The 17,318-nt window shown below is 48.4% G+C and overlaps 1 protein-coding gene across 2 annotated transcripts in view; it reads left to right on the forward strand.

Moving 5' to 3' along the window:
- ANKRD33B (ankyrin repeat domain 33B) overlaps positions 1 to 17,318 on the forward strand; it is an 86,729-nt gene that overhangs the window by 58,249 nt on the left and 11,162 nt on the right. Inside the window, exon 3 of one of the 2 annotated variants that reach the window (XM_060634360.3) lies at positions 9,891 to 10,031. The exons of the other annotated variant lie outside the window; for it this stretch is intronic. Within the exon in view, the coding sequence (XP_060490343.1) occupies positions 9,891 to 10,031 (141 nt within the window). The remainder of the gene's footprint in view (positions 1 to 9,890; positions 10,032 to 17,318) is intronic. 2 annotated transcript variants of the gene reach the window in all.

The raw sequence follows: 17,318 nt of genomic DNA on the forward strand, positions 1-17,318 counted from the left end.
GGATCTGTGTGGTTAAGGAAAACTTTAAAGCAACCAAATGTTTATATTATTTGATATCACAACTGAACTGAATGTCGGGGGTCTTGGCTTTCTACCGCCCTCACTCAGCATTCATGAGTGTAAATTAAGACGCAAATACCTTTGATCTGCCTGTCGAATGGTTCTCTAAGAAGTCTAACCTCTTCAGATACTTAATGCATAATAAAAATCCCACTGAATCTGTGTTAGGCCTTTACATTGGAGAGAGTGTATGAAAATAAATCCTCAAATAATCCCTAAATCTCATTTAGCCAGCAATTTCAACCTCTATCCTGCCCCAACAACAACAACAAAAAAAATATAAAGTGAAGTAACCAAAGAAATGAGTTAGTCTCAAGAATGGAGTTAGGCATTTCCTTTCTCCGTTTCTCGTTCCTCTTTGATAGGAGTGTGACAACGTGAGGAAGTAGCAGGTGTCTTTTTGAGCTGGTGACACTATAGAGTTGGTTGGGTCTAAGTAACCTCTGGCGTCCTTGAAACTTGTGATTCCTTGAACTTATTTTTACAGTTCTGAAGGAAATGCACTGAGAGCTGGCCTGACATTCTGTATGCCTCTTACTGCAGAGGGCAGGGTGGCAGTGAGGACTGGGGCTGGGGGTGTGGGGGGGGGATGCTCAGGCTGCCCGTGCAAGGCCTGGCTCATGAACTGGATTTGGGGAGGGCCCCTTTCAGAGGAGAACGCATGACTCGGCTCGAAACCGGGAATAAATGCCTCTTCAGTTTATTTATTCTGTTATCACCTCCCACGGTCATGATTTTAGTCTGACTTCATTCTGATTTTTCTTTTTAGTTTTTTGAAGTGTTTTCCTTTTTCTTGGTTTCTGTGTGTTTTGATTAAGAAAGTAGAGGTTGGCAGGTTTCTGGGTTTTCCTAGCATTGCCCTACCTTTTCCTGTAAACTCCCGTTTCCTGAGCCCTTCTCTCTGGCCACTGCAATGCCTCTCCAGGCCACAGCTCACCCTGCTGTTCATTCAGACACCTGACTGTCCCGCAGACTGAGAGGAAGCCCGTCAATGACTTTCTCACACTCCCTTCTCGGTATCTCCCCACCCCCCCCCCCCACCCCACTTGGGGAGCATCTATTTGCTCTTGTAGCTGTGGTTGGATGTGACATTTCCAAAGTCAACAGTTCCCTCTACTGGCCTGATTTGGAAATTTGGAAAAGTACATTTCAAGTACCTGGAGTCAAACTAAGTCAAATCTTTGGACAACTCAAACCCTGTAACATTTTCCCATTTTTAGAGGAGCACGGGTTTATTGTCTGTTTCCTTCCCTCGAATAAAGGAGTAAACAAGATTCTTAGCCCAAAACTGGTATTCAATAAAATGTTGAGTTAATCAGCAATTAATACTTGTGATGTCCATGTAATTCTTACACAATGTAATTCCATGTCCTTATAATTCTTATGTGGGTTATAGCTTGGTGATTAACCTTTTTGATAAGTGAATTTTTTCCAAGAGAGATAGTAATCCTTGAGCCATATCACTTTCCAGATATATATTTATTTTGCTGTCAGTTGGAAGTTTTGGATGTATGAGCATGGTCATGAGGGTTGTAGTGGTGGTGGGAATCCGCAGCCACATGGAAATGTGGGTCTGGGATACAAGGATGGTTCATGTGCCTAACTCAGGCTTGGAGGACCAGCAAAGAGCTTCCATTGGAAGAGATGGCTTATCAAGTAGCTGGGTAACAGAAGAAAAACAAGTTTATAAACATGTATATTTCATGTACATACAGGAGATAGCCAGGGAAAAATGAGTAACTCAAAGAGGTGACTTAGAACTCCAGCTTCTATGGGATCTTGAGCAAAGAACAAACATGTGGAAAAATGACAGGACAAAACAAAGTAGTTTTAGGCTTCCAGGGATGGTACTCTGTGGGAAGGTAAACTAATGGTAGCTAAAGACTAGAAAGTTTGTCATGTAGATTTCTCTGGGGCCTCTCCAAGCTGATAGGATCTGCAACTGCCTCAGCAATTAACTTTTCTCTTCCTGGTACAAAGAGAAGGAGGGACTCTTTTGGAAATTTGTGTCCTGCTTTTAAGCAAATGGGAGAGGACAGGGAGCTTTCCTTGTGTCTGCCTTCAGTTTAAAATAATATATATCAAAGCAGCATAATTTGGGGTGGCATCTTCTGCTACCTTTCAGGGAGCAGGGCCAGATTAAAAGGAGCTAAGTGTTTATTTGTTTTTAAAGTTTTTGTTTATTTATTCTGAGAGAGAAAGGGCGAGCAGGGGAGGGGCAGAGAGAGAGGGAGAGAGAGAGAGAATCCCAAGCAGTCTCCGCACTGTCAGCACAGAGCCTGGTGCAGGTGAACTCACAGAGCCCTGAGATCATGACCTGAGCTGAACTCAAGAGTCAGATGCTTAACCAACTGAGCCACCCAGGTGCCCCAAAAGGAACTAGCTTTCTAAAGAGTTATGAAGTAGTAGAGACCATTAAGGGTTTTAAGTAGTAGTTTTCTTGATCAGAAGAATTTCTTCTTGGAGTTATCATATTGGTAATGTGGAGAATTGATGAGAAGGCAGAAATGGAACTAAGGAGGACAGTTAGGAGATGGGCTGTAGCCCTTGGGGATGTGATGGTCCAGATCAGGGAGTAGTTATGGGGATGGGGAGACAAGAATAGACTTGCAAGATATTTAAGAGATGGGGTTGGCAGAATTGCATGATACTTTGGATGGGGGAAAAGTGAGGGAGGGCTGAAGACGAAGCCCAGATTTCTGGCTTGGACACCTAGGTGATTGGTGATGTTCATCACTGAATAAGGAATGTGAGAGAGAGGAACAGGTTTCGAAGAAACCTGTTTTGGATTTGATTTGTTTGTGGGACACTCAAGATGAAATATCCATTAGACAGATATTTAGCTAAGAAAGTCACGAAGAGGGACAGAGCTAGAGATAAGCAGTCTGGGAGTTCTAGAGTGATATCTGGATCCAGGAGAACGGATAGGTCATCGAGGAAGAGTGTATGGATAAGAGGAGGGCTTAGTCTTGCATCTGAGGCACAACAGCATTTCAGGAAGAAGAGAACAGAGACTCTCATAAAGGAAATTGAGGAGTGGCTGGAGAGAGAGGAGGAAAATCAGAAGGGTGAACTATCAGGATATCCATGGAAAAAGAGTGTTTCGAAAGAGTGGAACAAGACAAGGGGTAAACTATGAAGACGTCAAGTAAGAGGAAAACTGACTGATAGCCATTGGGTTCCCCTATAACATGGTCATTGGATGGAAAGTACTTTCAGGAGGATTTGGGGAGTGTAAGTAGCAAGAGTGAGAGTGGATGACTCAGGAAGTTGAGCTTAGAAGTCAGATGACTGAGGGTCGGGGCTGGAATGGGCAGACAGGTTCACAGGATTATTACTGGTCATTGCAATGGACTGGATGTCTGTGTTCCTTCCAAACTTGTGTTAAATCCTGACCCCGAAGATGATGGTATTATGAGGTGGGCTTTTGGGAGATGATGAGGTCATGATGGTGGAGTCCTCATGAATAGCATTAGTGCTTTTAGAAAAGAGACTCCAGAAAGTTCCCTCCCCCATTCTGCCATGAGGGGACACAACAAGAAGACAGCTGTCTATGAACCAAGAATCAGTTCTTACCAGAGACCAAATCTGCTGGTATCTTGATCTTGGACTCCCAGACAATAGAACTGTGAACTATAAATATTTGTTGTTTGAGCCACCCATTCTATGGCAGTTTGTTACAGCAGCCTGAATGGACTAAGACAGTCATATGTATGTATGAAATTTTTTTAAGATGGGAGACCCGTTCACATGAATATCCAGTTAGCTATTGCTGCGTAACAAGCAACCCCAAACTCTAGTTTAAGATATATTTGTTGTTCATGCATCATTGAACGGACTGGGGATCAGATAATCTAGATTACTTTGGCTCACATGTGTGTGAGTGAGCTGGACCCTGTTCTAGAGTGTGCTTGTGTACTCCAGCTATGGCAGGTCTGCTCCATGGACTTCCTGTCCTCTTCCTGGGACCATCAGGCTGGCTTGGGCATGTTTTTCTTATGAAGATAGCTAAGGCACAAGTGCGAGAAGGAGTTTAGCCAAGTAAGTGCGTTTCAAGCTTCTGCTTGCATTATGCCTTTTATTTTATTTTGTTTTATTTTATTTTATTTTATTTTATTTTATTTTATTTTATTTTATTTTATTTTGTTTTGTTTTGTTTTGTTTTGTTTTATTTTATTTTATTTTATTATTTATTTATTTTAACATACTTGGATTTTTTAAAATGTTTTATTCATTTTTGGGAGACAAAGAAAGAGAGAGAGAGAGACCATGAGCGGGGAATGGGTAGAGAGAGAGGGAGACACACACTCTGAAGCAGGCTTCAGGCTCCGCACTGTCAGCACAGAGCCCGACGTGGGGCTTGAACTCACGAGCTGTGAGATCATGACCTGAGCCGAAGTCAGTCACTCAACCGACTGAGCCAGCCAGGCGCCCCAGCCAATGTTTTTTCTTAACAGAAGAACTGTGAAGTCATGTGACAAAGGACAAAGTGAAAAATTTGAGCCATCAGTGCAATCTGATCAGAGTGGATTTGCTAGGAGGGAGAGGTTGAAGAGAGAGGAGGTCATCAGTAGCACAGATATTCCACAGAAGTGGGCAGAGAGTGTTTTTAAAGCACTGGGAGGGAAGTAGAGATTGGCATCTTTAAACAGAAGAGTCACCCTTCCTTTTTCTTAAGGAGGGAAGGACGAGAGACTGCTTGTGGCTGTGGGGAAGTTTGTGGGGGTGGTGAGGGAAAGTCGGGGGGTTCCCTTCTTGTGGTTTCTGTTCCCTCTGTGAGGTAGAGGGTGTGTCATCTCCTGAGAGTGGGGTTGGCTGGGAGGTAGGTGGTTTAAGAGTGGGAAAGTTTGTGCTCGCTTCGGCAGCCACGTGCTCAAAGCGGAGCGATACAGAGATCGCCTTGCCTCTGTGCAAGGATGGCATGTGAATTCGTGAAGTTCCACATTAAAAAAAGAAAAAAGAAAAAAAGCAGTGGGAGAGTTAAAATTTTTCCACATGGGACTTGGGGGATAGTCAGCTGGGAAACAGCATAGGTGGGCTGGGTGGGGGATCCAGGCGACCTTTTCCATCCATGGGCACCACGGCTGTCACGGATTTCCACCCTCATACATGCACTCAGCGATGATGCTCTTGGCCATCCATATTGGAGCCAGAATGATACCAGAACTCAGCTTCAGCTTTTTAGTCTCTGCTCCTGGCTCAGCCAGTCATCAGGGCCTGTCCGGTCAGGTCTTCAGGGGCCCTCAAAGTCAGCCACGCCTCTCCACCCGCCTGCCCTCCCAGGGCTCATTGCCCACCCACCGCCCAGGAAGGCTTGGGCGCAGCGGGGAGAGGATCCACACCCAGCTGCCCACCCAGAATCATTGTCCTGACCTTGTATTCTTGTCGAGTGGCCCCATGCTAGATCCCCCTTTTTGAAAACACGCTTTTGATTTTACAACAGTTGGACTCACGGAAGAGCTCCAGAGATGGTACAGAGAGTCTCTTATACCCACACCCGGTTCCCCTGTGGTTACGTCTTACATTAGTGGTATACGTTTGACACAGTGAATGAACAGTATCGATGCTTTATTACCATTCACTCACGTCCGTTCTTTACTCAGACTTTATCAGCTTTTCTCCGATGCCCTTCTTCTGTTCCAGGTCCCGTGTGGGGTTCCACGTTGCATTTAGTTGTCATGTGAGGCTTCTCTTGTCTGTGATGGTTTCTCATACTTTCCTTGTTTTTGTGACCTTGACGGTGTGGGGAGTACGGGTCAGGTAGTTTGTAGAGTATCCCTCAGTTTGGGTGTGCCTTATGTTTCCTCGTGGTTAGACTAGGGTTGTAACTTTTGACGGGGAGGACCACGGAGGAAAGTACTGTTCTCGTCACATCTTTCCAAAGGTCCTGTTTAAAAAAAAAATGCAGTGACAGTTGTTAAAGATGGCGAAAGACTTCATTCAGGACCATTGAGATAGGTACAGGGACCACTGCCATGGGATTTTGCAGATGGTGGAAGGGGTTTGGCTCAGCTCCCAGTACAGCATGGGCAAGTGGGAATTTATAGCCAAGGAACAGGGTGAGGGACAGCAGGTGGAAAATCACTCAGAAGAATATCCAGGGTAAAGGGAGTTCTGGCTAAACTGAGGTAACAGGATTCTTGCTGAAGACAGGACAGGGTGATCTGTCATTCCCGGGGCGGGGGGGGGGTATGGAGGGTGAGGACCGTGATCAGATATGGAGGGTGGGGTGCTGGTCAAACTGAACGGAGTTCTTGCTAAAACTAGATTTTCTAAGGAAATGCACAGAGGGGCCAGGGAGAGGGTTCAGGAGCCCAACCGAAGTTTGGTGAAGCACAGAATCTTTGTCAGTACGGCCGTCAACATGACTTACCACCATGGATGTTCACCTTGGTCACCTGGCTGAGGCTGTTCTGTTCGTCAAGTGTCTCCGCTGTCCCCTCCCTGCTCACCATAGTCTCCTTGAAAGGAAGTCGCTCTGCAGAGCCGCGCGTAAGGAGCTGGTTGTTACGTCCCACCGCCTTCAGAGTGCAGCCCTGCATGAATTACCTGGAATTTTTCTGCACGGCACTTTTTTTACACACACTGTCTGTAATTTTCAAAAACGGTGAGGTCGATATTATCTCCCATTTTCTAGAAGTGGAAACAGAGACTCAGTGAAGTTGGCTCACCTTCCCAACGTCACCCACCTTTTAAGTGGCAGGCTGGGACTTGAACTTGGGTGTTCTCGCAGCCAGCTCTTCTAAGCACTAAGTTCTCTGTCTAGGCTGTTGCTTAATCATACCACTGAAGTTAATTCATCCAGAATTCACTTAGCCCCTGGGTCACTTGTGGCCTTCTCTTAGGCAGGGTAAAGCTCATGGGGGTTGCTTTGGGGCTCTCAATGGAGAGCCCATCCTTTGAAAGGGTTTCATCCAAGGGCTTCAGGAACTAAATCTAATCCCAGAAGGTTGGACGGGGCTCAAACTAGATTTCAGTGTGGTGCATGTCCTGGTTATGTAAGCAAGGCTGTGTGTGTTTGTCCTCTGTGTCTATCTGTCTCTATTACTCCCAACTCTTGATTCCAGCTCAGGTCATGATCTCACGCTTTGTGGGATTGCGTCCTGCATTGGACTCTGCCCTGACAGCATACAGCCTGCTTGGGATTCTCTCTCTCCCTCTCTCTCTCTGCCCCTCTCCTGTTCGCTCTAAGATTCCGTTTCTGGGAGAGCCAAACTGTAATTAAAAACTGTTTGGTGACTGAGGACTTAGCATAGTGATTCCATTTTGGACCTATTGTCTTGTTATTTACAGAAGACAGGTTAATATCTCTATGTCCTTAGAAGCATCTTGTCCACTGTTGATTTCATTGAACAAGACCATCTGTGTTAAAGAGGGATTATTCTGATATCCTGAGAAAGCCAGTGGGGAGGCAGGATGGATTTCCTGGGTCATTGGAAGCTCAGGCCTGGATGTCAGAAGGCGTCAGCCACACGTTGATTTTTCTGAGCTCAACATAACGAGCAGAACAGTTCTGTATAATGGGCTGTTTGCAGTGTGGATTTTCAAATTTTCCTCTCTCCGCCTGTTCAAAGCGTTTAGGATATATTGGTGCAAAGGACATCCTGGTGCAAATCACGACAGACACGCTTTCGCATTTTAGAAGAAATGGCTCTGAACGAATTGCAATTCGTTTCGCTTCGACCCTGGCTAAATCTTAGTGACAGGTGCCGCAGAGCGTTCAGCTGGGTGACAAACCTGACTGAGATCAAAGGACCCTCCGGTCCCTGACAGTTTAGAGCAATTAAGCTGCTCTGGGCACCTGGCGGCTGGCGTCATACCCTCCCCGGCACCTTTGATGACAACGGAGGGCACAGTGAGTGGAAGCACGAGCTGGTCGGAAACCGTGAGTCACGGCTGGTGTGTGGCACCCGTGTGTTTCTGGCTTGTTCCCGGCAAGGTCGTGCTGTTAGTCAGTGTTTCTCTCTCAGAAAGCTTCATGGTTCACCTTTCAGTTTTTGCCATGAGTTCAGGAGATGGGCTGAGGTCCGTGGTAAGCGGACAGTGATGCTTCTAGAAGAGTCCGCACCCCAATTTTTGTCGAGAGTGGGCAGCCGTGAGGCCTCACCTCCTCTGCCACATCCCAGATCTCATGCAGGGACTGTTCTAGAGTCAGCCAGGGCGGGGGGGGGGGGGGGGAAGTGGCCTCATGGGTCTGGCATCTCCATGGTGCAGAGGCCTTCCTTGGGGGAGGAGGTGATACCTACTTAACCTCAGAGAGCACTGGAGTGTCCACGAGGCCCCATGGCTGCAGCCTGACAGTGGGGGTTCCCCAGGAGCACGTGTGCGCTGGAAAGAATGGGGGGGTTCGGAGAGCCGGAGGCCCAGGAGACGGTGTCCTGCAGGCTCTTGCCGTCTCCAGCGTAGGTTAGCTGAGTCAGCAGGGGCCGGGGTGCAGATGGCAGCTGCGGGGAGGGTCTGCGGGTGCAGGGAAGGGTCTGCAGATGCAGGGGCCCAGGTGAAGGGGAGGTGGAGAGAAAGCCATCTCCCACCTCCATGCGTTTGGTCCTCAAACTGTGAAATCTGAGCCCCTAGGGCAAGAGCTCTGAACAGGGGGGATTCGTCCAACACCGGGGATATTTGGCAATATTTGGCCACTTCCCCCCCGCCGCCCTCCAACCCTGGCTGACTCTAGGACAGTCGCTGCATGAGATCTGGGCTGTGGCAGAGGAGGTGAGGCCTCATGGCTGCCCGCTGTCAACAAAAATTCGGGTGCAGACTCTTCCAGTCTTGGTTGTCATACCTGGGCAGGAGGAGAGATGTGGGTGCCACCGGCATCTAAGGGGGGAGACCAGGGATGCTGCTAACCGTCCTACAATGCCCAGGGCAGTCCTACAACAAGAATAATCTGGCCCCAAATGTCACTAGCCCCAAGCTTGGGACCCTGCTCTAGGTGACTGAAGTGGAGGGACGCAGGGTGTCATTTCACACTAGGACTTCAGTATAGCGGTGGGCATCGGGCAGCATGTTTATTTGACCCGAGAATCTCTTAATGTGGCCCCGGTAGCTGTATTTGAGGAGCTCCCCCCTCCATTTTGGTTCTCTGGGGTTGAGCCAGGAGAATCCCGGGAATAATGCTTTTTACCTGGCATTCTCCTTATTCACCCAGATCCAAGAACTTGTGGGCTTTTGATGAGCCCCTTTGGGAATGAGCAGAAAATCGGGTCCTTTTTGGAGGTGCAAGGTGATAAAGGGGAGAATCTGTATTCTTTTTTGGGGGTGGGAGTGGAAAATCTGTATTCTGAAATGAATGTTCTGACCAGCTTAGGTTATGGCTGGGTCTGGGTAGCAATCTTTCCCAGTTCCCTGTCTGCCTGTTCGTGTGTGTGTGAGAGACAGGCAGACGGACAGATAGACAGACACGGCTGAGTGGTAATGGACAGTGACAGCATGAACGGGCGTATCCTATTGGTGTGATGGTGACCTTCTCTTTGGGAGCACTGAGAAATGGCTCTGAGGTTCCTTTTTCGTTCTGCATCTGTTTGCCTTGGCATCTCCTGCTGGGAGCTGACAGCATCCGGAACCTTACCCCCTGACGGACAGCTGAACCCTCACGGGGGCGGGCCAAAGAGAACCAGAGTGAACCAGGGTGGCTCCCTGTGTCTTCCTGTTTACCGGACTTCGTGAGAATTATTTCTTGTGTCTAAGAGGCAACCCCCACCCCCACCCCCCGCAAGCGGGCTGGCCCGGGAGGTCGACCATGGGACGTTCTCTCTCTAGGAAGAATGCTTCACTGGGGTGCACACTCCTTGTGGAAGGTGGTCAGTAAACGTGTGTAATTCTCTTTGCAGGACATGCCACCATCACCAACTACTTGTTGAACTATTTTCCCGGCCTTGACCTTGAAAGGAGGAACGTGTTTGGGTTCACGGCCCTGATGAAAGCCGCCATGCAGGGCCGGACGGAATGCATCCGAGCCCTGATGTTGGCAGGTATGTCTCTACCTGCCCTGTGCGGTCCCAGGGGTCTCAGGAAGTGCTGATTTTGGCCCTTGAAAGAATGTGTATTGACGGGGCACCTGGGTGGCTCAGTCGGTTAAGTGTCCCGACTCTTCCTTTCCGCTCAGGTAATGATCTCATGGGTTCGTGAGTTTAAGCCCCACGTCAGGCTCTGTGCTGACAGATTCACTGTCTCTCCCTCTTTCTCTGGCCCTCCCCTGCTTGTGTTCTCTCTCTCTCTCTCTCTTTCTCTCTCAAAATAAATAAGCTTATATAAAAAAAGAATGTGTATCGAGAGGAATCAGTTCCATAGAGACTAAGCCTAGCAGATGTGGCCAAGAATGGTTTCTTTGAGGTGTGCAGCCGTCATCCTCTGAGCTGAAACAAACAAAAAGGAAAGCAAACCCCTCAGGGTGGGGCGGGAGGTCACAGCACTTGTCACCCCACAGCAAACCCCTCCCTGCTCCCTGATGACCTGTCCTTCACCCTTAGCTCCTTCCTGCCCATATTTGTTCTTCTTTGTTTATTTTATTTATTTTGAGAAAGGGTGGGGAGGGGCAGAGCCAGAAGGAAAGAGAATCCCCAGCAGGCTCTGTATGGTCAGCGCAGAGCCCGATGCGGGGCTCGAACTCCCGAACCATGAGATCATGACCTGAGCTGAAATCAAGAGTCAGACGCTTAATGGACTGACTTTTTTTTTTTCCAAGTTAAGTTTTTTATTGGAATAATTTAGATGAATGGAGAGTGACAAAGATAGTACAGAGTCCCACCTGGTCCTCACTTGTTTCCTGCACATTAACGTCTTACTGGGAGGCCAACGTTGGTTCAGGACTCTTAGCTAAACCCCAGACTTTACTCAGATTCCACCCTTTCTCCCATTGCTGTCCCCTTTCTGTTCCAGGATCCCATCCAGGCTCCCACATGTAACGGCCACCTGTCCCCAGTGTCCTGTGGTCGGTGACAGTTTCTCAGTCTTACCTCCCTGCTCATGACCTGCCTGGCTCCAAACTGGCCCGTATGGTGTCCTCGGCCTGTCGTTTTCCTTGTGATTGGATTGGGGTTATATGAGTCACCGCTTGCTTTGGATTTTTTTTTTTTTTTTCCTCCTGCTTTACCCTGAGGGTTTAGGAGAAACTGGAAGAAAAATAAATCCTGTAAGTGATGGCAGGCTTCAAAGAGGAAAACTTTCATGGAAATAAAAAAGATCATAATTAGAATTAGTCCCATTGATTGTGCTTTTGACTCTGACAGTTTCATTTTTGAAAGGCGAGATACAGCAGTTTCGGACGAGTTTAGGCCTTGCCTGTCCTATAGCAGGAAAGAGACGCTTCCTCCTAATTAACCGGTGTTTGTGATGCTCTTGTATTTGGGGGAGGCTTCGTCTGCTTTTACTGCTTCTGGAGCTTAGTTATAATTGAGTATAGGTTTTTAGTAATTTCCTTTTCTACCCAAGCATTTATGGTGTTAATCACATCACTTCATTTTTCCTGATGAATTAATTTGAATTACAGGCCCTTTTGTTCTTAGGTCAATTGCCTTGCCATCACTCCGGAAAATGCCCAGGTGTTGGCTGTCATTCGGCTTTTTTTCTGGGTCTGATGGAAGTTTCAGGCGTTCGCTAAGCATTTACAGGATTGCAGAAATGCCTCTGGGGCCTCTTGAGGGATGGACCTGCTTCAGGGCAGCGCGTCCAGGGCCTCGGTTATGGATAATGAATTTGGCATTAGGTTTCATGGCGTTAGGTTTCCTCCCCCTTGCCTGTGCCCTCCTCCTGAGCCCTGCGCATCAGAGTCGAGCACGGTTCTCACGGGTGCAGACCTGTGGTCCACCCACCCTGAACTGTTCCTTGTCCGAGCAGAATGGTCAGCAGAACTGACTTGGAAGCCAGGACCCCTGGTTCTTGATTCCAGTCCCTTCGTTTATTGTCTCTACACCTGGGCCAGTCACCTAACGCCCTGGGCCTCTGCTGGGACGGGAGGTGGATGACTGTAGGAAGTCGTAATGGGGACTGAATGAACTCCCATGTGGAAAGCCCTTGGGTGTATGTCCGGTGTGGAAGAAGCCTCTGGTCAATGGCAGTTATTATTATTGTTACTTGTGAATTTATGTGCTCAGTAATTGTCACATGAATGAAAAGCAGTGGTGTATTTTTCCCCCTTGAAAAATATCCCCGTGGTGAAATACTTAAACTTTCCTGCCGAGGGTCGTGGGCACATAGCTCGCAGCTTCTGAATCTTTTTACTGCTGTCATTTGGTGCTGGATAATTCTTTGTGGTGGTGGGGGGAGGGGGGCATCCCGGGAACTGTAGGATATTCAGCACCTGCCCTGGCCTCTCCCCACCAGGTGATGCTAGCACCCTCCCAGTCGACCAAAAATGTCTCCAGACATTGCTAAAAGTCCCCTGGGCGTGTAAAGCGGCCTCTTGTTGAGAAACACTGATGTCAGTAATTTAAATGGGAAAGGGTAGAAAAAAAGAAGAGAATCTTTTCCTTCTTATATGCATTCCTCTTTCCAGCTTGTTCTATAGTCCTTCTTAAAATAAAAATCTGACAGCTCTTCGGAGGGGTTTCTGAACTGCCCTCTAAGGTTTTGGTGTTTAACTTCTCGAAGGTGTTAATTTTCTACTATTACCTCTGAGGTGGCTCACGCTTCTTTTCCCCAGGAAAATGCGTTACACTTTCCCTTTACAGTAGATGTAAAGATGTACAGTGTGTGTTTTAAAAGAAGAAAAAGTGAGGAGCACCTGGGTGGCTCAGTCAGTTGAGCGTCTGACTCTTGGTTTCAGCTCAGGTCCCGATCTCACTCTTCGTGGGTTTCAGCCCCGCATCGGGCTCTGCACTGACAGTGAGGAGCCTGCTTGGGATTCTGTCTCTCTCTCCCTCTCTTTCTGCACATCTCTCTCAAAATAAATAAACTTTTTTAAAAAAGAAAAAGGGGCACCCGGGTGGCTCAGTCGGTTGAGTGTCTGACTTCGGCTCAGGTCACGATCTCACGGCTCGTGAGTTCGAGCCCCGCGTCGGGCTCTGTGCTGACGGCTCAGAGCCTGGAGCCTGCTTCGGATTCTGTGCCTCCCTGTCTCTCTGCCCCAACCCACTCGCATTCTGTCTCTGTCTCCCTCAAAAATAAATACACGTCAAAAAAGATTTTTTTAAAGAAAGAAAAAAAAATGTGTGATCGGATGTGTTTCCTGGGTTGGATGGAGAGCAATAAGGATACTTGTTGGGATGCCTAAAAATTTGCACAGGTAGTTTTAAGTCTTCTTTCCATTTAATATGTCAATATTAAGAAAGCCTTTGAAGATACTAACGCATGAGTGTTTCCTGGGATTGACACTTGAACACAGAGCGTGTTTAGTGTAGCTGTGGAAAGTCCCTTGAGAGATAATCAGTGGTCAGCATGTGATCATTTCAAAAGCAAAAGGCACACGCACTGTTATGCGTTAATGGGTCGAGATGCATACATCATCCCTCTTGTTCCAAGTGCAGGCTTTCTCCTGCACCTGAGTTGAATTTCCCAGTTGCAATTTCATTATATTCAGTAGGAAGCGTCTCCTTTGAGAAATGATGGATCATCGAATTGGATGCCCTGCCAGCACTGTTTAGATTTCCCAGTTCCTAACATACAGACACACGTCAGCTCTTATCTTACCTCGTCAGGCAGAACGAAATAACGTGGGAATTATCAAAACTTTGGATTTTATTAAAAACGTAACCGGGGTCTGGGAAGCTGATTTATTGGCTCTTTGGTTTTCGGCTTCCCCAGGAGTAGCGTCGGCTCTGCTGATAAGAATCCCAAGTGGGGCTGTGGATTCTCGTTAATTCAGTGGAATATTAATGCCCCGAAGTGACAGGTCTATTTAAATAAGTGGCCCTGAGAAGCCATAATGAGGATGCGACTTTCTCTGAAGAGAAGCAGAACTCAGTGGAGGTTGGCAAGCTCTAGACCTGCCTAGGCTCTTGTACCTGAAGTGTGATGTGATTTCTGTGGCATTCGGCCTTCGGGAAGCGGAAACAGGCAAACCCCTTCACGCGTCTGTGATCCCCAGCAACGACACAGACATCCAGGAAGGTGTAGGAGCCTTGCTTAACGAGGGCCACTCTCCTTGTTGGTCCTGTGGTCATTCGTGTCCTAGGCGAGCCCCGACTGTGTGTGCTTCTGCAAAGCCAAGTGATACAACATCACAGCAGAGGTTTCTTTATTGTTTATAAGGATAACAGGAATCTCTTGTGAGCTGAGAATTTGCCAAGTTGGAATAATTTTAGATTAATTTGTAGAGAAAGGGCTAAAAATCAGGCATTCCATGTCACCACAGACAGTGTCTTAGCTTGGGAGCTTAGCTTGGCGCAAAAGGAAACCTTGAGACAGGACGTGGGGACAACTAGTTTCTCTGGAAGGTGAGGGAGCCGGGTGAAGGATACAAAGGGGAGACCCTGTGGGCAACTGGGACTCAGCCCTGCTGAGACTCCCTGAAGGACCAAGTACAAGGTATCTCAGAAATGCCTTTGGGGGTGGGGCAGGCTAGAAGGAGGTGCCCCATCCCCCACCCCCCAAATCAAGGCTCTTTCCTGAGACCCCGTGTCCTGACTGATCGTATTGATTGATCCCCAAGATACAAGCCGGGATGGCACACGGGAGGAAAGCTGCAGGAGCTGGTCCACAGGCTCCTGTGTCAGGAGAAAGGCCTCTTGCTGGGAGGGGACCAGAGACGGGCTTAGAAGGGTAGGTAATGTTGGGGGGGCTGGCAGAGAATTTGGAAAGGAAGTGATGTGCCCAGGCTCTGTCTGCCTTCTTCTAGTCTGGCCATGACTGCTGGGGGGACAGTATCTGAGAATGAATGACGGAAGGTAGCTTCTTTTCCTTTGGCACCTGTTTGGGATGCTTTCTGCTTCCAGGAACAGACATCCTGACTTGATGGGGACTGAAAGCAAACAAGCCTCTGTCCCCCCCCCCCCCCCCCACCAGAAGTCTCAAGGCAGGCAGTAGCTGTGCAGAGCTGGCCCTGGGCTCCATGAGGACATCCCAGAACTGGGTTCCCTTTTCTGTTCACCCAGCACCCCTGACTCACCCAGCACCCCCATTCTCCCGGCACCTCCCATCCTCCCCACCCAGTACCCCCTCCCTTCCCACACAGCAGCACCCCTTCCTCCATCCAGCACCCCCTCCCCAGCACCTCCCATCCCCTCCCCCAGGACCCCCTTTCCCACAGCACCTCCATCCCCGACCCAGCACCTCCCCTCCCCCCACCCAGCATCCCCCCTCCCCCAACACCTCCCCCCCACAACCAGCACCCCCCTCCCCCAAGCACTTCCTATCCTCCCTCACCCAGTACCCCCTCCCCCCCACAGCACCTCTTTCTCCCCCCAGCACCCTCCTTCCCCCATTCAGCAACCCCCTCCCCCCACATGTTGGCTGGTTACTTCACATTGCACCAGAACTCTAGGCTTCAGATATGTGTTTTAGACAGAAAGCGGCACTACCCACAGTCATCACTTTTATCAGGGTGCAAGAGCCTTCTCTTTGGGGCTCACTGACCCTTGTAAGAGAGGCTAAGGAAAAGGGGAACAGGATTGAAGTTACTGGGTTAGACCAGTATCCTCAACTGGGGGTGGGTGTTGCCCCCCCAGGGAACACGTGCTAATATCTGGGGAAATTTTTGGTTGTCACAACTGTGGAATGCTACTTGCCCCCACTGGGTAGAGACTGGGGTTGCTGTTAAAAGTCTTAACGATGCACAGGACGGCCCCCACAACAAAATGATCTGGCCCAAAATGTCAGTAGTACTGACATGGCAAAACCCTGGTCTACGCCAGTCATGATGCATTGCCCAGAACTAAGTATGCTGCTGCCTTGAGTAAAATCGAGGACTTTGTGTAGACAACTCACAGCACTCAACATGGCAGCAAACGGACACGTGGGTAGGAGCCCACCTTTTGTCTGCATGGCTGGAGCACTGGGTGAGACAGCAGGGGTAGGGAGTGAGGGTGCCAGTGGGTCCCAGGGAGAAGATGCACACACCGGCCTTTCAGAGTCCTCTGTTCTCTGAAACATTCACTTATAGAGTGTTGACCATCGGTGCTGGCCTCCCACGGTTTCATCGCTCTGTCTAGGCCATTAATGTTGCCCTTCTTCACGACATGAATCCCAGACGTGTAGCATAGCTCAAGTCCTCAGGCTACATTACCATCAGAGTGGCCTTTGTTCTGTAAAAGTGTGTGGTTTCCAAGATCATTTTGAAGGGTTTTTTTTTTTTTTTCTGTTTATTTATTTAGAGAGGGACAGGAGGGGGTCAGAGAGGGAGGGAAAGAGAGAATCCCAAATAGGCTCTGTGACGTCAGCGCTAGAACCCAGTGCAGGGCTCGAACCCAGGAACCGAGAGATCACCACCTGAGCCAAAGTCAAGAGTCAGACACTGAACTGACTGAGCCACCCAGGCGCCCCTTCCAAGATCATTTGGGAAAGGCACGAAAACAGCAGGAAGCACTGAACTACCCTTTGGACAGCTGCTCCTTTAGTTTTCTATTAGCTTTTGAAAAATGTCTCTCTCAAGCCACGTTCATTAAGATTTTAATTTTGCAGTTTGTTCCTTTTTAAGTGACGTGCAATTAATTAAGGCTTAATGTGTCATCTATTTTTTGCGATGACATTTTTACTGCCCCCTTTTCATTTTTGTCAGTTTATAAATTGTACTCTGGCTAATGAGTTCCATCCCGATTTCCAGTTCCAAATAATTATCACTCTCCGAGTACGTCTATTCTTTAATGTGCCACAGAATTAAGCACATTACGAGGCAAGCCCAGGTGAGCGGGCCTGCCTGTGCCAGGGGGCCGCTGGAGGGGCGCCAGGCCGGGGAGGCTGCTGAGCCCCTCCTCGCCTCCGTTCAGCACGTACTGAGCCGCCACCACATGTCAAACACCTGGGTCCGCGTGAGACATAAATGCAGAAGCCTCTGCCGGTCCCAGTCCCTGGAGAGCTCACAGACTAGATAATTGCCCTAGTTCTCCACACTGCTTTGCCAGTCAAAGTATGACTAATGGGACCTGAAATCCTGAATGATTTTTAACTGTGTATGGGGCTGAGATTGGACCAAGATTAATTGAACAGCAATTCCTTCTTAATTTCTCTTATACGACTGCGCTGAAATTTATGAACATCTCATCAGGTTGAGCTGAAGTTTAAATTTGCAATATTACGAGGGGGCGGTGGGTGCAACAGGGGAGATTTATTAAGGAAGTGACTAGTATAAGGGAGACTGAGGATATAGGAGTCAGGATTCTCCGGAA

Source organism: Panthera onca, chromosome A1 (assembly GCF_046562875.1).
Source record: "Panthera onca isolate mPanOnc1 chromosome A1, mPanOnc1 haplotype 2, whole genome shotgun sequence".
NCBI lineage: Eukaryota > Metazoa > Chordata > Mammalia > Carnivora > Felidae > Panthera > Panthera onca.